At 38.6% G+C, this 18973-nt stretch overlaps 1 protein-coding gene across 1 annotated transcript in view; it reads left to right on the forward strand.

The window, feature by feature from the left end:
- ZZEF1 (zinc finger, ZZ-type with EF-hand domain 1) overlaps window positions 1–18165 on the forward strand; it is a gene marked incomplete at its 5' end in the record, with an annotated part of 53387 nt that extends 35222 nt beyond the window's left edge. Inside the window, 15 exons of the mRNA XM_010290860.1 lie at window positions 638–812; window positions 1346–1478; window positions 3156–3352; window positions 3932–4051; window positions 5893–6081; window positions 6436–6536; window positions 7094–7229; window positions 8361–8720; window positions 10570–10713; window positions 11610–11778; window positions 13701–13799; window positions 14551–14716; window positions 16246–16396; window positions 16895–16966; window positions 17459–18165. Of these exons, the coding sequence (XP_010289162.1) occupies window positions 638–812; window positions 1346–1478; window positions 3156–3352; window positions 3932–4051; window positions 5893–6081; window positions 6436–6536; window positions 7094–7229; window positions 8361–8720; window positions 10570–10713; window positions 11610–11778; window positions 13701–13799; window positions 14551–14716; window positions 16246–16396; window positions 16895–16966; window positions 17459–17533 (2287 nt within the window). The remainder of the gene's footprint in view (window positions 1–637; window positions 813–1345; window positions 1479–3155; window positions 3353–3931; window positions 4052–5892; window positions 6082–6435; window positions 6537–7093; window positions 7230–8360; window positions 8721–10569; window positions 10714–11609; window positions 11779–13700; window positions 13800–14550; window positions 14717–16245; window positions 16397–16894; window positions 16967–17458) is intronic.
- Between the last annotated feature and the right edge of the window lie 808 nt (window positions 18166–18973).

The raw sequence follows: 18973 nt of genomic DNA on the forward strand, positions 1-18973 counted from the left end.
AAAGATATTTTTGTATCGTAACACTACACTGGAAACGGCAAATATGACAGTGTTGTTTTTCATTGTAGCTATGTTTTATAGGGAAGGTCCGTAAGCCTTTCTTCCTTAAGAGCTTCCGTAAGTTCTTAAGGCTTCCATAAGCCTTTTCTTCCGTAAGAAAAGTGTATGAAATTTAAAGGCAGAATATCCACAAGGTCAGCTGAGTGAAAGGATTTTCTCAAAGACTTAAGTTTAGAGCCCGGAGGCCAGTCTTGTTAGATTATTTGTGTAGTCCAAGCGAGAGAGAGCAGGTAGTCACATACGTGGTAAATAAACCATTCGCGGTTGTGCGAAGAGAAACTTCTGAGCCCTAAACTAAAATTAGGAATTAAAGATTAACAATGTTCAGGCACACTTTGATTGGGGACTGTAAACCCTTTAAGAAAACAGGGTAGTATTTATGCTGTAGTGATGAAAAACAAAACAGAATTCATGTGTTGGCTGACAATGAAAGTTCCGAATATTTGGAAAAATTGTTATATAATGATATGAAAGCTATAGCTGTGACAGATTAACAGCGATACGCTGTCTTGAGGAAAAATAGCTTCAGGTAAGTCTGTAGTCAGCCCTCCTAATACAGACTGCTCTTGCTTTCCAGTCGTGTAGGTCTGGACTGGGCAAGCTCCATGGCAGATATTCTTCGATCTTTGAACTCTTCTGCGCAGTGGCATAATGTGATCGCTGCTTTCACTGACCATTGCATTAAGCAACTGCCCTTCCAGCTAAAGCACACCAATATCTTCACTTTATTGGTGCTGGTTGGGTTTCCTGAGGTAAGTGGCCTATTGATACTAAAGGACACGAAATTGGTTAGAGCTCTTAGGTTTCTATTTCTAAATATTATGGATTTCATCAATTGGGGACATCCATTATAAACTGTCAAAACACGGTGTATGTCAGAGTTCACATCTTTCCACTTGCGCACAATTAATGTTTATCTAATGAAGAATAATGTAGCTGGTTTTGCCTTGCGTTTCTTTGAGTGCTACTTACAACTAACACAAGAAAACCAGCTTAGTATGTTTGAGTATCAAAAAGGGTCTTTTATACAAGTGAAACAATCCAGTCTCGCTCTTGATAGTAATAACTCCGATATATTGCCTATGTAGCATTAAGTTGGTGGTTGTAGGCATTTTTTTATAGAAGTGAACTGCCATTTTCTAAAGATCAGCAAATACCTGGCAGTGAGCAGATTGTTCAGCTAAAAAATACAGTAAGTTACAGTAATGTAACCACTATAAAAGATGACTGTGTATTTACAAAAAAGTATTCCAAATCATAACTGAAAGTTTTGCTGCAATTTCAGGTGCTGTGTATGGGGACTCGTTCTGTGTACGTGGATAATGCTAATGAGCCTCATAATGTGATCATCTTGAAGCATTTCACGGAGAAAAATAGGGCAGTTGTTGTAGACATCAAAACCCGCAAGAGAAAAACAGGTTCTGTGACATTTTTACTTTATCAAAGAATCACAGAGTATTTCCTTACAGTTTCTTATGGATACCCAAAAGCATATTTTGACTAGACTGCTTTTATGCAGGTCTGCAGAGTTTGAATTCCATTATTAGTAAGTCACCTGATTTTCTGCTCGTAGGTTAAATCAAACTGTGAAGTTTCTGCAGTAAAGATTGTAGAAACTCATTTTCTTTTTAAAACTCTTCAGAAAAGGGTTTAGGAAACTGTTGACTCTTTTGTTAATTGAGAAATCTCCGAAATGGGCTTTTAAGCAGTTGTTTCTATTTTGAGATTTGTTTACTGCTTGTGTCTTCTCCTTTACAGACATGTGCTTAATGTTTTAAAACAAATGCAAATTTAAAAAATGCACGTGCTGCCTCTGTGTAGTTAGGTGCTGCTACATAAAGGAGCCTGAATATTTTTGGGATGGTCCATTTTGTTGCTCCAGAAACACTCTGCATTTTTATGAAGTGCCTATTTCCATCTGTGGGAAAGATGTGCTACCTACTAGCAGATGAAGACTAAGAACAAACACAAACATACCCGTTATTGTCTGGGTGCTTCTGAAATGATGCCGTGTTGTCTGACTTTTTCCTAGTCCTGTAAAAAAGTATGCCATGAGGACAGGCCTAACTTCTTTAATCATGTGCTTTATAAAATGTCAGGAGTTTATCTTCTCTGCTTTCGTCCTGTCTGAAAGAACTTTTCAGTATAGTTTGGATGCCCCTAAAATTTGAGACGGAAGTCTAAAGAGAGTTACACAGCATGAAATAGAGTATCCTCCAGGAAATGTGTCTGGATATTTTAGGGTAATCCATTCTAGAATGTATCAGTAGAATATGTTGTCTTTTATGGTGTCTAAAGGCTATTAAAAAAACAAGCAAACAAAAAACACCAACAAAACCTACCAGAAAACAACAACAAAACCCCAAAGCTAGATGCTGTTTCCTGAGTCCCATTCATAGTACCAGGGAGAATTTTCTTCCTGTATTTCACCTTGTTTAAAAGTTCAGTCAAGCTAAACGTTTAACATGTAACAAATCGGTTGGCTTTCTAGAAGCAGGGGCTTTCAGCTTTGGCATACGTGACCTAATATTGTGAAATAACTAAAACAAAGGTTGTCATAAGATTTGACTATTGAAGTTGTTTAAAAGAGACTTGGAAAAATCAACAGACTAAACTGCCTTTTGATATTGAAGAAAGATGTGAATATAAAAGCTTTTTTTTTTTACTGTTGACATTTTAAACGTTAAGATCAGCAAGATTTATTTCATCATATCAATTGCAGGTCAGAATTTTCCCCATTTTAATTGTAAAATACAACACGTGCTGCTTTGTATGCTGTTGATGTTCAAATATGTGCAGGCAGTCAGCTGTTGCCAGAAGTTACCTAAGGGGTTTTTAGCTTGCACTGAAAAATGAAATATTTCATTGAATAGTCAAGAAATGAGAGATAATTTCAGAACAAGAGCATAATTTTGCCACAGCAAAAGCAGATAAGGGAGTTCTTCTATAACCTTTTTTGTGTGACTGTGGTATTGGAATGTACTTCACGTATGGATCATGTTCATGTCTCAGCCTACTCATATCTACTGGTAGGAGATGATTTCACAACTTTTTAGGATGAACCTAGTGAATTATGTTTTTTTTCTCTCTTACAGTGAAAGACTATCAGTTGATTCAGAAGTGTGGACAAGAAGGCAGTGATTCCCAGACCCAGCTGAGACAGTATCTCCAGCACTTTGCTCTTATATCCACGCACCTTCTGCAAACCAGCATGGACAGTAGCTATGCTGAGGCAGTGGAAGCAACTTGGGTCTTGTCACTCGCTCTAAAGGGGCTTTACAGAACGCTTAAGGTATCTTTTGCCTGACACGTAGAATATAGAATAGATAAATAAAAGTTTGTATTCTGTCTTGCGCAACAGGAACTTAAGTATTGACTAAGCACATCAAGAAACTAACACAAGTTCATTCGTTTCTCTCGCAGTTGGCTGAAAATGTTGCTAGGCTCTAAGTAGCATTTTTGAGTCTGAGTTGAAAGTTGGATTGCTTTTCCTTTGCGGGGCTGGACCATTCATGAAAGCTGAAGAAGAAATTTATCAGGATAACACTTCATGGAGTGAAGCTTTCTTAGCCTTTTCTTACAGCTGAAATATTTGCAGAGGGAATTTGTGTGTTTTTTGGACTGTCAGAGCAAAACAAACATCTAGGTCCTACTCTGTATGTCATAGATGATACTCTTAAGGTATTTGGAGGTCTATATTTTGGGGTGGGTTTTTTTAGGGGAATGAAAGAAAAAAATAATTCCTACCATAGTTCATCTGAGCAGGAATTTTCTGTGAGGCCATGTGATAAGGCCATGCAAACATTGTGATGCATTGTTCCCTTTTTATTTATTTATTTATTTGTGTCTGTCTGTCTGCTTGTGTGTATAGATTCATGGTTTTAAGGAGATCCAAGCTGCCTTTCTCCAGTCTGGTTTGCTCAAGCTTCTAGTGAAGAAATGTAGCAAAGGAACTGGCTTCAGTAAGACCTGGCTTCTCAGAGACTTGGAGGTAGAAAAATAAGTTATGTTATGTAAAAAGTCAGGCTTCACACAGGGGGATGAAAGGTTATGGCATTGCACTTCCCTCTTGTGAAGAAAGTCTCAAGAGTATTTCTAATTCGTCTTTATAAAAAAAGTTCACTTAACTGTATCCCTGCATCTGCCTTTCTCTGTCCATCATAATTATGTAGATAATAGTCTAGCTTCTTTAAAGCAGGCGCTGCTTTTAATTAATCTGATTGTATTTGAAAGAAATTTGCAAGATGAGGCATTAATCACCTACTTGGTTTCTTTTATGAATTTTATTTAGACTGTTCTTGAAAATTCCATTCTTCAATTTAAAAAACAATAATTAATCTCAAAGAAAAACATTACTTTGTACATGTCGGTGAGTAATGCGAGTGTTACCACAGTGCAGTATGGGGAGATCAATATGTATGTGGGCACAGTCTTTCTGAATGTTCATTAATTGCTGGAAGATAAGTGTGGTTCAACTGTTAGTTATGTTTTATCTTAGGCAAGAGTTGTGTTAATTCATACTTAGGACTGTGGCAACAATGAGAGAGAAAATAATGGAATTCCTCTGAAAGTGGTTGATTAGAAATACTGCAGAGTCAGATCTGGACTGTGGGATCTTGCTGCCTCCTGACCTACAGCCAGAGACCCAGCCCTGACTCGGAGGTGTCCCACCTTCCTCCCTTTTGGGCAGCACCGTACCAAATGGTCTGCCCCAAGCACTGTAATGTCTCGCCGTAGCTCTGCCCGTGTTACTCCTCAGAGGCTGACACAAATTGGAGGATCAAGGAATTGTGTGACATTATTTTCTTCCTGTTATGAGTGCTAGTGTTGTTGGCTGTGCTGAAGCCAAAAGTATGTTTTCAAAGGAGAAGAGTGTGTAGGGGCATCGCTGGCTTTTTGGTGATAGTCACCTCTGCTCTGTCCTTGTCTAAGAATCCTCAAACGTTTGATGTACTGAAATGGTTAAATAATTATTTTCTCAATTTTTTACACTTTTGGCTAATCACTTAAGTTGCCTTTGTAGCAGTATGGAAGTTGTAACTCATTTATGACGTTGTGTTGTGGTTTAACCTCAGCTGGCAACTAAGTCCCACAGAGCCCCTCCCTCCCTCCAGTAGGACGGGGGAGAGAATTGGAAGAGCAAAAATGAGAAAACTTGTGGGTTGAGATAAAGACAGTTCAGTAGGTAAAGCAAAAGCCACACATGCAAGCAAAGCAAAACAAGGGATTCATTCACAACTTCCCTTTGGCCAGCAGGTGCTCAGCCATCTCCAGGAAAGCAGGGCTCCATCATGCGTAATGGTAACTTGGGAGGACAAATACCCTAACTCCGAACAACCCCTCTTCCTTTTTCCCCCAGCTTTATATGCTGAGCATGACGTCGTATGGTATGGGATATCCCTTTGGGCAGTTGGGGTCAGCTGTCCCAGCTGTGTCCCCTCCCAACTTCTCGTGCACCCCCAGCCTCCCCGCTGGCAAGGTGAAGTGAGACGCAGAAAAGGCCTTGACTGTGTGTAAGCACTGCTCAGCGATAATGAAAACATCCCTGTGTTATCAACACTGTTTTCAGCACAAATCAAAACCATAGCCCCATACTAGCTTCTCTGAAGAAAAATTAACTCTATTCCAGCCAAAACCAGCACATGAGGGAAATGGTTTGGTTTTGTGTTTTGGGCTGTTTTGTTTTTTTCTTTTTTTTAGGTGCTGCTTCTTTTTAGAATAGCATGTGTTAAGCATTGTCCAAGTCTTACAATGTTCTTATAAAATGCTGACTGCAGATACACTAATAATATCTACAGCTGTCACACCATATGCCACCTTTTTTCTGTTTAGATTTTGTCAATAATGCTGTATTCCTCAAAAAAAGAAATCAGTTCCCTGGCTGAACGTGAGGATACTGAACTGGAAGAAAGGGAACAAGATCAAGATGTGGAGCAACTCATTGTTGGTCCTGTTGATGTAGAGCAGAACAAACTTGATCCACTGGAGGGTTTGGATGAAGCCACCAAAATATGCTTCTTGGTACTTGTTTTTATCTCTTCTGAAATTACTGTGAATTTGCTGGTTGCATAAAATATTTGATAGCTTATAGGACTTATTTTCTTCTAAACTTACAGAATATGGGTTTATAATTTCAATGTATCGTTATCTAAAAGAAATAGAACTTCATACTGGGACTACAGTAATGAACGCTACAAAGTCATTGTAAAGCTTTTTACATTTAAATTCTTTTTTCATTTTTACTAATCCAGATATTAAGCTCATTAATTCTCTACTTCTGTGATAGGTGGGAAAATAATACCTAGGTCATCCTTAAAGGCACTTATCTTTCTTTTTCCTCTGTAATGTCTTTTTTTGTTAATTCTCCTTGCCCAGATGACACATGATGCGCTTAATGCACCTCTCCATATTCTTCGAGCCATGTATGAGCTGCAAATGAAAAGAACAGATTCTTTTTTCCTGGAAGTTCAAAAGAGGTAAGATGTATGTAAAAGTCTGGGTCCAGCAGAAAACCAAGGTTAGTAGGTGTGAGTAATAACCTAAAATCTAGTAGGTGCCTGTCCTGGTTTCAGCCAGGATAGAGCTGGTTTTCTTCACAGAAGCTAGTGTGAGACTGTCTAATAGAAATTGTTCCAAGGATAGGATTTGATTTTCCTGTGTGAAAAGGTAAGGAAATAAACTCCTAAGCTGCATTTACAGAAAAAAGTCACCATCTTCTGAAATACGTTGCACGTTCTTTTCAGTATGGTAACTCCTGTGTGAAGAAGAATGGAGAGCTTACATGTGGCTTCTAGTAATTAAAGCATGTCATGGAGCCACCATGTCCTCAGAGATGAGCAATTTTATAACATGTAAAACCTTTTACGTGTTAGAACAGGGAAGCTAGTTAACATAATATGGTAAAAATAGGTAGAGTTTAATGAATCTTTCTAAAACAGAAGGTGGGAAGATTAATTTGCATTTAATTGCACTAATTTAGTTTGCATTACTTTCAAAACATGTTTGTGTATTTTTTTCTTTTGCCTCTTTTAAGGTTTGATGGAGATGTAATTACAACAGATGAGAGGATCCGAACACTGGCTCAGAAGTGGCAACCCAGCAAGCGTTTGAAGTTGGAGGAGCAGAGTTCAAAAGCAGTAGATACAGATATGATCATCTTACCCTGTTTGGTATGTACGTCTCCACAAAAAGAAGTAGTTGTGAAAGAATTAGGCATTGAATAACTTTGGTTTTGTTTAGTAACTTCAAACCTGAGTTGGGTTTTTTTGACATCTGAAATTATCTGTTGTTAATATTTTCTGTCAAAATGAATGAGCAGGTACAAGAAGACCAAGTATTTCTTCCTCGTAATTTCTTCCTTAAGGAGGTAAGAGAGCTTGATTCTCGGATCAGGAGAACAAATTGTGATTGCATGCTGTAATTTCCTCTCCTTATACAAGAGAGATTGTATCTAATTACTGTAAGCTTATGCCGTAAGTGTTACTGTTTTACCATACTATTGTTATCGTACAGTAACTTCAGCAGAACAAGGAAGCAATGAATTTGTCTTGTAAAGTAGGCACTGCACTTGCAAGCTTGATGTTTTCCATTCAACAGCATGGTTCCACAGCTCTTTGCTTTATTCTGGGTGCTGATTCCTGGCTGTCTGGTCTCACCAGCACAGTTGTCTATCAGTTGGCATAGCAAACTGGATCAAGGGCTTCCTGAAGTAGCTTCACGTAATTATAAGAAAAAAAAAAAAAATAGGCCTTACAACAGCTTATACAGAGGCTGTAAAATACCTACCCCTGGAAATTCTCCAAACTTAACTGGACAAGGCCTTGAGTTTGAAATTGGCTCAGCTTTAAGCCAGATTTGGACCAAATGATCTCCAAAGGTCCCTTCCAGCTTGCCTCATTCTGTGTCACAAATAGCGTGGCACTTTGTTGCTTTACTTCTGTAGGTCAGCTTAAATTAATGCTTCAGGTTAGAAATCTAACTGCTGTTTCTGCTCATATGTACAGTCATGAATGCATCAGTGTGCAGTGAAATCTGACATAAACAGTCTTTGAGGAATTCTGTCCCCATAGGTGCATGAGAGATCACACTCTTGTATTCTTTGATGCATCTGATTTTCAGTATGTAAGAGAGAAATTCATTTTGGGGGGTTTGATTAGATGGCCTTTAAATGTCTCTTCCAACCCAACCTATTCTATGATTTGTAAGCTCAGCTTTCTGTCCAATGGACTGGTCAGATATTGAAACAGAAGGAAGTAAACTGTTGAGAGCCTATTTTCAAACTTGCATTTCTCTTTCTGCAGTCAAAGCCTGCACTCTGTGATAAAGCAACAGAAGAAACCAATCCGGTCGCCCAGAAACTTATAACCAATACAGAGAGTGATCTACAGCTTAGTTATGCCAAGCAACGTCGCACTAAGAGTTCAATACTCTTGCACAAGGAGCTGGACTCAAGAAGTAAAAAGGCTGTGAGGGACTACCTGTATCGTGTAAATGAAGCAACTGCTGTTCTTTATGCCAGGCATGTGCTGGCGTCGTTGTTAGCTGAGTGGCCAGATGATGTGGCAATAAATGAGGAAATCCTAGATCTTAGTGGCCCAGCCCATATGACGTACATACTGGACATGCTTATGCAGCTAGAGGAAAAGCAGTTATGGGAAAAAGTAAGTGGATTTCACTTATGCATGCGAATAAGCCCTGTGCCTACATGCCATGAGACTCTGACTAACAAAAAGACTTGCTGTTCCTTTTTTAACTAAATTGAAACTCCAAAATTTAAATCAGTTCTGAAGAAGCAGTTGGAATCTGTCAGTGTGTTAATGTACTGCTTTTGTTAACAGAAAATGGGAAAACTGGCTCCGTGGAGACAATTTCAGTTACGAAAGAGCTATATGGGAAAATAAATCTTACAGAGAAATTGGTAAAATAGGCAGTCCCATTTTGAGAGCTGCTTTTTGTTAGATCTCAACGTGTGTATTGTAATACCTGCTACTCCATTGAGCTGGCTGTTACCGTGGTGGAAGTGATCTTGGGATTATAATAGAATGTTGCAATGAAAATGTCAACTCAATGCTTCACAGCAGTCAAAGCAAATCAAATGCTGGAAATCTTGAAAGAAGGAATTAAAAATAAAACAGAAGGCATCGGTATGCCGCTGAACCAAGAGTGTGCTCTCATCTGGACTACAGCACGTGACCAGACTCCCTCATCTCATTTTAAAAAAAAAAAAAAAAAAAAGGAAAGATGCAGTACAACTGGAAGAGGTCTGGAGAAGAGTGGCAGGAATTATTATAACCATGTAATAACTTCAGTATGAGGAACCAACTAGTTTTCTTCATCCCGGATCTTTGCCCTGGGGGGTGGGCATGGAGGGAGGAGGAGTAATGAAAAAATCTGTGCCTCCTTCTCTGTAGTTTTAAAACAGTAAGCAGCATAGAGGAGTTAAACAGCAAGTATTATTCACTGTCCCTCCCAGTAAGAAAACAAAGGAGTGTCGGATTAAGGTAGTAAGTAGCAGGTCCAAAACAAACCGAAAGAACTGGTTCTGGACACAGTATGCCATTGAGATTGTTGCCACAGGGTGTTTATGTAGGTTCAGAAAAGGACAGGATGAACTGATGTAATAAAAATCTCCTAAAGCATATTAAATACAAAGACATAGCCTTTGTCTTGGACTATTCTGCAAGTGTGTGGAGGCAAAGAATGCATTCAGGGAACTATGCTGCATACTGCCTTTTGGTTTTTAATCTCCCTTCCCCAAGAAATCCGTTTCTGGCTGATGCGGAGATGAACCTTTTGGTCTGAGCTTGCGTTACATAGGAGGAGTGAGAAAATTGCAGATGAAGAGATGTAATATGTTGCTATAATGACCTGTAAACGGCCTCGAGTAGCAGGGCTCCTCGTGAAGAGCTTTTGTGCACTTTTGTAAATTAAGAAAAAAATTGAGACTAAGGGTTGTTCTGAATTATCATTTAGTGTGTCCTGATAAATTAAATGACACTTATTTGTATTTTTAAAGACAGAGCTCATGCATCCAGTGCTTTCAAACACTGCAGCCGCTTAACTGATACTTAATTGTTCCTTTTTATACATGGAGTTGTACCTTTTGAAGGCTAAAACATGACATGTTCTGTTCAAATCGAAACCTGTAGGCATAGAAGGTAAAGGTGTCTGTTTAGTATATTAACAGACTTGTTTATCTTCCTTGCTTACAGCTTTAGTTTACTGTTAATTACCTTATGGATTAACCTTGATTCTAGCATTTGTGGAAAGAGATGTAGCTAATAGCTGGCATTCTTTTTATCAGATAAAGACTGGAAGATCTGAAACAGAGGACATCTTACGGAGATGACACTTGCAGACATCATTTGTGCATTTGTCTAGTTTCTTGTTAGTAGCTCAATTCTCTTTTCCAAAATGTGTGGCTAGAAATGACTCGGTCATCAGCATGCAAGTTTGCAAATGTTGTTTTGATAGCAAATGGTATGTACATGACGTGTTGCTTCTCCCCAGATTCTACAGAAAGTACTGCATGGGTGCAGTGAGAGCATGCTAGGAACAATGGCACTGACAGCTTGCCAGTTCATGGAGGAACCCGGAATGGCAGTCCAGATGCGTGAATCTAAACATCCTTACAACAACAATACTAATTTTGAGGTAAGCTATACATGTATTGCAGTGCAGCAGATTTGTGTGATTTGAAGACTAGTTGAAAAAGGTCAAGGTGGCTGGAGCAGAAGTCTCACCGTGTTCCATGTGTATCCCCGTGGCACTTCTGTGCTTGAAGTAGCTCTGAAATACCTGTTCAGTCTTGCTTTTGAAGAGGCTGATGCCAAATGGCTGAAGCCTTGCGCTGTAAAGAAATATGTTCAATAAGGCACTCTAATGTAGTCCTGATTCAATTATGTGAAAAGTGTGTAACTTCAATCGTTTTCCTATGCGTGTGTTCAAAGCAGATTGTATACTTAAATGGTTTCAGGGCCTTAATGAGCAAATACTTTGACCCTTTCATCCAAAGGTCTGTTTTGCTTGGCCTGTTACTTCCTTGTGCTGTTAGACGCAAGGAGTAGAGTCTGCCTGTCTTGTCTTCCTCCTTTTAGACTATCTTCTGACACAAGCAGCTTCTGATTTTCTTTTCTTGGTATAGTTTGAAAGCATTTTTCTAATATATTTTGGTAGTAATTATTGCCTCTGGGCAGTCTTGAGATTCCCCACCCCCACCCCCCCACAGCTTTACTCTTCTGATTTTCTTCTTAAATGTGTATAAACTTTTAGGATATGGCGATGAGATCAATATCAGCAATGATTACTGCTTTTAAAAAGCAAAGCTTTGCTAGCAATTAATTTTTACACTCTTAACAGCTAATGCAAGCCATAGGCCATGCTTTACATTTATTAAATTAGCTTCTGATAAAAATAACAAAGTTTTTTCCCATGGGGTTGCTGTATTATCTGTTATATCTGTTATATCTCCCTTGTTTGTACGGTGACAGTTAAGTAGCTTTTTGGTAGCACGGTATACGGTACACAAAATTCACATATTTATTTCTCAGGATAAAGTTCACATTCCTGGTGCTATCTACCTCTCAATCAAGTTTGACTCCCAGTGTAATACAGAAGAAGGCTGTGATGAGTTGCTCATGTCCAGCAGCAGTGATTTCCAGCAGGATCGGCACAGCTTCAGTGGGTCTCCACAGAAATGGAATGATTTTGAGCTTCCAGGTGAATATGCAGTGTTTCAAAGTGCAAATGTGTGGGGAGTTACTGGTGTCTGGGACTCTTGAGAGAAACTAGTGAAAGATGAGAGTTAAATGTGGATGTTCCTGAGATGGAGGGGGGGGGGAGAAACCCTCCTTTTCTTGTTCCAGTCTATTTGCTCTGACGTGCTGCTCTTGCATTTGTTTCTTAAAAGTAGGCTTATCTGTTGTTCTGCTACTTGACCTTTTTTTTTCCACACCTCAGTCAAAGCATGCACTTAGCTACTGGAAATGAATTTTGATCTTGATTCTGTTCCAGCACAGTCCTTGTTCTGCACAATATTCACTTACATTGTTTCTGCCTTGTCTTACTTTCCACAGGAAGCACATTTAAAAAAAAAAAAACAAAAACCAAAAAAAAAAAACCCAACAAAAACCCAAGATAAGCCTATCTGTTGTCTCTGTGCTATACTAGTGCTTAGAGCAAATAAAGAGTGTGTGCCAATGCCTTGTCTCCAGTTGTTGCCACAGAGCATAGCTGGAAAAAATCAGTCATTTGACTGACAACTTCAGCCTATATTCTCTAAGCACATTTTTGATAATGCAGTAGCAAATGCCAGTGAGCTGAAGGACTACATGGCCCCATGCTTCTTAGGTTGTTTTAACCGCCTGAGCGCCATGGCATTGCAGGAAACTTTTGACTTCGAGTACTGTCAGTAGCTGTAAATAGATTTAGGAACTTTATTAGCAAAAAAAAAAAAGGGTTACAAGTTGCTAGTTAAAAACAAATGTGTGCTCTCTAGAAATATTTTTGGATTTTTATGTACTTCTTTCTGTCCTCCTTTTCCTCCTAAATAGTTGCAGAGGTTTGCCAAGAAACTGAACTTTGAGGCCCGTTGTTTTGGAGCAGCCTTGGCTGTGAAACTTGAGTTTCACCTTGTGAAACTTCATTTCCAGCCAAGACTGTCTAGGCTATGGCTCTTGATTTCACTCGGCAGGCTTTAGCTGAAACCAGGCATTTGAAAGCTTCTGGGCTTTTCATTTGATGGCAGGGCTTTCTCAAGACTTCTAGGAGTAGGAGAAAGTAATGGCTCCGTTTCATGATGAAAAGGGAACAGGTTTTTCAATATTTATTTTACTTTTTAAATCCTAAAAAATGTTTTCAAACGTTTTTCTTCTTTGTGAAACTTTGAAAATTCTGCTTCCCAATGAAAACTAGCATGTTTGCCCCAGGGTGACAGGATTTTTCATGGAATAGAAGGAAATTTTGCCGAATATTTTTTTTTTAATTTTAACCAGATCTAATATTACAGAGCACAGTAGGTAAGGATATGTTTTGTTTAGCATTACAGCTAACTGCCACTGTTTGTCTCTGTGAATCTGTAGATGCTACAATGACAAGAACTTCTTGATTCTACTATTCTACTGCCTGATTGTAAAATAGTCAAACATTTTGATCATTCTCCCACTTTTAAGTCATTAAGTTTAACAGTTTTGTTTCCTAGAGTGGAAGAGTATGATTTAATTTTCTGACATGTAAAATCAGTGCAACTTTACTTTCACTTTTTTAACCTTTTGTTTAATGGACTGTGAACTTGGCTGCCTATGCGGAGGTTCTTTTTTCATAAATCATAACTGATCCATAACACAATTGGAAAAGTGAAGTTTAATTGTGTACAGTATAGAGTTTCTTTAACTCCCCCTTCTATGTAAGTGACAAAAATGTAAGCGACGTTATCCTTGTGAGTATCTTTATACAGTGGAAGCCGTTCTGTTTATCGTACTGTTCTGAGCATTTCACAATTACCAAAAAGTAAAAGGTCGCATCTCTTGAATGACGGTATCTTGGATTAATTTATGACAGTCTTTTCATTTGAGCTGTATTTGTGATAGCCAAACTAACTCAGAAGGTAGTAATGCGGATTTTCTTCCTTCCCTTGTACACAGGAGACACGCTCTATTACCGATTTACTTCTGACATGAGTAACACCGAGTGGGGCTACAAGTTTACAGTGACAGCAGGTCATCTTGGAAGGTTTCAGACAGGTAGGCACTGCTCAGAGTGTGTTGGAAAGGACTTTTTGGAGTTACTTTGCCGAGCTTTGGCAGACTTGAGGTTATCCCTTTTTTTTTGACTCAGAATTTGCTTTCTGCAATGTTTTGGAAATGATGTGATTAGTTTTGGCCAAGTTGAAACTTGACTAATGTCTCTTACTTGCTGTGACTTTATGCTAGAAATACCAAATCTTCACGGAGACTTGGAAATAACGATGATGATGATAATGTTATTCGCATTCAAAGTCTCATTATATGACAATAATTACGCACAGGATTTAGTAAACACTTCAAGGCGCTGTAATTAGAAACAGAAATAATTGTAATTGTGTTTAAAATAGGCTGGTTCTGGATCTAACTTCTAGATATAGCATGAAAGGTTTTGTTAGTTTATTTTAGAGATTAAATATTTTTAATAAAATTGAGGCTGGTGGATGATTTCCAATCAGCAAAACTACTGCATACCACATAATAGTGAGGACCTGTGTTTTGTTTGCCTTATTGGGGCAAAACTTTAATTTCAGTTAGGATTCTTTCTAATTTTTATTTAAGTTTTGCCCCAGAAAAGACTTCTGGTGTCAGGATGTAATCTAGACTTATCTCAGATTTTTGTTTGGTGTTTTTCTTTGATTATTTCTTGCTTGCCAGAGTGATACTTAGTATATGGAAAAGGGAAAAGTGAATATATGAACAGAATGGGTCCCTACAAAAGTAAGATCTATTCAGATTTTTTTTTTCGCAGGGTTTGAAATTCTAAAGCAGATGCTTTCTGAGGAAAGGGTAGTTCCTCACCTCCCACTGGCCAAAATCTGGGAGTGGCAGGTGGGGATAGCGTGCCGTCAGACTGGTCACCAGCGGTTGAAGGCTATTCACTTGCTCTTGAAGATAGTGCAGTGCAGGGCCCAGAGGTAAGTGCACTGTTCTAAGTTGTACACTAAAAGACAAAGGACAGGAGAAGAAAAAGTGACTAAGCTGATATTATTTCAAAGCCAGAAAACCATGATTTGAAGTGGGTATTCTTAATTTGCATTTCGGATACAAGTCACACTGCCGTGATAGCAGAAACTGGTTATAAGGGGTTTTTTAAAAAACGTTTTCTTTCTTGGCTTTTAAAAAAGGTCCAGTGAATTCAAATATTGTTGTAAAGAAAAAAAAATCACCCCATAACAGGATGAGGAAGAGATTGAAATTAATTTTCTAGAAATTTATTCTCTCTGTATTAGTCATACTTCAGAACTAAGGTGAGGATGGAATAATAAACTGGTGAAATGATGATCTGATTCTCTATAAAATAAATAACTTTTTTAGTTGTACCACTAAGACTGTGATTGAATTTTAGAAGGGATAGGTATGCTAATGCTTAGGTATGTATGGCATGGACATTTCTTAAGAAAATATGCATTCAAAAAAACGTTGAGCTTTTATAGTGTTTTGCAAGCGTGTATAGTCACATCAACTCGGTAGGAATGCTGGAAACAAAGACAACAATGCAGGAACTCTGACACTTATCACAGTTATGTCCTTTTAGTTCAGAACAAGCAAAATCATGAAAATAACAGCATCCTACTAGCTTACTTTGATAAAGAGAAGCCAAAAAGTATATTCATATGTAGTAATAAAAGTGGACAATTACATAGAACTATTGCTTGACTTTGTAAATTTTAGATACACCGATCTGCATCCAAGTCTGAAAAACTGATTTTGGTATTACTTATAATCACAGATATATTATTTTTTCAATTTCTCTTAGTTTTTTTTTCATCAGACAATGTCTGCTTTGTCATGTGGACAACAAATTTAATTGCTGAAAGATCAAGTCTCTGTTGTGCTTATAATATTTAATATTTTTCTTGTGTTAATCTGATGATAGGTTCTGAAATTGAGTTTCCTTCCGACTGAACGATATTTGTCATCCTGTCTGTATGATAAGTGAAATCTGGGTTAGCTAGCTTTAGCTCAGGAATGGGAAGGAGGCAGGGTTGGAACTGTTTGTAAAGCTATATATTAATTTTTGTCTGTATGCCCTATACAAGGGCATCAGTACTGTAGTTCCGTATTGTATAATTTCAAGCAGTGGAGCCAGAGCATTTAGCAAAGTGATGTATATAGTTATTTTTAAGTCCTCATTTCAGGACGCCACTCAAGTTTCAGAAAATTCATTTAGACGTATTCATGGGTATAAGGTTTTTTCCATTTCACTGATTCGGAATAAAATTCATTGTGCTGAAACACCTGACTGAATTTAGATTTTAAAATACTTCTTGTGTTTCTTCCTTCACTTATACAGTTTTGACAGTTAGATGTATGGTTTCGTTCCCTTAAATTTTTTCAGGGGTTTTGTGGGTGGTTTTTTTGGTTTTGGTCCCCCTTCCCCCCTCCCCAAAAAGGTGTAAGATCATGCTTACTCACCATTTCATTTAAATTACATTTTTTTCAGGGACTGTGACCTCACCTTGTTGAAGCCACTTTGGCAGCTTTTCACCCATATGGAAAACAACTTGTGTCATGACATGACCAAGCCTGGTATTCTCCTTCCTCTTCATCGTGCGCTTGCAGAACTCTTCTTTGTTACAGAAAACAGAGTTACCGTAAGCAGTATTCCTACATTCCAGTGCTGGGGATGATACGCAGTTCAGTGTTAAAGTAAATGTAGCGTTCCTTTATCTTGGCGAAGTTCATCAGAGCTTTAGAAACATTAAATGCTTCAGAAACATTAACAACTTTCTCTGGTGGAGTCTGGTAGCAAACTCTAATAGAGGGGCATACTGTTGCCTTATCGATCATGGGACCTTAAGTCAGTCATGGCTCTTCCTTGTGTGATTGAGGCAGTAGGTCCTAAAGCCACTCTTTATTCTGAGAGGAATGCTGATTTAATAATTAATTTAAAGGTATTTGTATGTGGTTCTGCTTGAGTTGATTTGGAACATTGCAGATGAACAGTCTGTAATGAACGGATTTCTGTGGTCACAAACTGTGTCCAGGAGTGTCTCGTGTGTGGTTCTGGTACCTTTGATTCTTAGGGACTGCTATAATGATCAGCATTTTAATGTTGACGTTGGTGTTCATTGAATGCTTTCTGGCTGCAGGAGCTTGGATCTCTACAGGAGTATTTGCTTGCCTTAAATACTGAAGATCATCTGCATCGCTGCACAGCACAGGTAATAAGATTGCACAACCCCAGAGATGTGTGGTTTTGTAATACTTTCCTGGCAGACAGAGATAATGAACGATTCCTAATGGTCCAGTGGAGTTTTATACTATAGATACAAACGTACTTGGGCTTTACAATACCATGACAGGCGTCTGAAACTTGTGAATGAACTATGTACAAGTGCTGTTCTCCTCTAGTAGTCAGATGACATGCTACAAACTGGCTGTTGGGTGTAATCTGGTGTGTCTCTCTTACTGAATTGACCTCTCAACTGCCAAAACATGGAAACGGGGAAGGGGAATGATCTTTCAGCAACGGGAAGTGCAGTTGCCTTGCTGAAACTGCCTGGATGCGTGACAATTGCTGCACTACCAGGAGATAACCAGGCAGAAACAGGACGGTTATTTATCTATTTCTGTTTAATTTCATAAGGATAGCTTTACAGTTTTGGACTGAGGAGAATCTTTGATGTGACTTTGTTTCTACTTCTCTCTTCTAGGCCCTGAAAAACATTGCTGCTATCAGTCTTGCCATTAACTATCCGAACAAATCAACAAGTTTCTGGAATGTTTAATACTGGCTCAGGCCGGAGTGCATGGGATAGAGTAGTTTGTCCACAGGACATTGGAACAAACATCTTAACTTCATTCAGGAAAAGCTCCTTCAGCTTCAGCGTATGAGCACTCTGCAGCCTTCCTTCCTTCCACCTTGATGTAGAATTTGTAAAAGTAAAAGCGCACTTCAATGAAAAAGCACATCTTGAAGTAACTCACGCGTCACCTACAGTTATGTATGCACATATTGTAGCATGTTAGAGTAAACAGAACAATATTTTTTTTATTCAGAGGAAGTAAAGGAAAGAAGGTAGCTGAAGTATGAGAATGGAAGGCCCCTACGTTGGTATCATCTGCTCCCAAGGAAACTTGATTGATGGAACGTGACAGCTTTGAAAATACTGCTGAACTCAGAGTAATGCTGTCAGCAGCATTTATTATATATCATTGAAGTGAAGTAGACAAACCAGAATCTGGTGGGCTGGTGCAGAAATGGTCCACACTTGAATCCTGTCGTGTTTTGCTTTCGCTTTGAAGGCTACTACCCAAGGAAAAGAACTTTAATTCTTACTAAACTACAGGTCGTAAAACAAATTCTGGGTGATTCGCATAGCAGTTAGAGGATTCCAGTTTCAGAGCATCCTTGTGCAAGGGGTTCATGTTTCTCCTTTTCTTTGATTCGATCAGCTGGATCATCTATTCTTACCTTAATTTATCTCCAAAGTGTTATTCTAAATAATACATCATTCTAGTGCAGAGAGCAAAGGCTGGCCTCCATTCACAAAGCAGTGGTAATATGAAGAACTGAGGAACTTCCATGTTTCTCAAAGGTCACGTCTTTTACCAGAAATTATTCATGAGGCTTTTTTTCTTTTAATTGTTTTGATACTCTTGGCTTAGGAAGTCCTTCTTGGCAATGTTGGGAACCCAGACTCCCAGCACTCAGGGTGAGGGTTAATGATCAATCCAGTCTTGCCTAATAGAGCAATAACTGCATAACTCTTAGTGCACATGGAATGAATTGCAGACCTTCTATGCTGAAATAAATTGGCTTTCTTCCTGCTCAGCTATGCTGGTTATTCGCTTTCCAAAGAGTTAAAAAGAACATAGAAGGATTTGGGTGTGTATGTTGTATATCGTTATACAGTATGTAGAGCTGGTTTTGTCAGGTATGAAGTTAGAGAACTTTTTATGCTACTTATTTTTCCTTCCCTTCCTCACCTCAACATTAGCATATGAAAAAAAGACAACCAAAAGCTTTAGTGGTAGCTAAATGTGAGTTGTGAAAAGGCAGTGGCCCTGTCAGGCAGGGATATGTTTATTGACCTTGCTTGTCCAAAAGGTGAGTCGTGCCTAAATAGCAATGTGCAGTGCGCACAGGAACACTGCTTTGGGGGATGACCTCTGAATTGATGCTCTTATCAGCTGGGGCTGGAATTTTAAGGGTGGTCCACGCTCTT

Source organism: Phaethon lepturus, unplaced genomic scaffold, assembly GCF_000687285.1.
Source record: "Phaethon lepturus isolate BGI_N335 unplaced genomic scaffold, ASM68728v1 scaffold16017, whole genome shotgun sequence".
NCBI lineage: Eukaryota > Metazoa > Chordata > Aves > Phaethontiformes > Phaethontidae > Phaethon > Phaethon lepturus.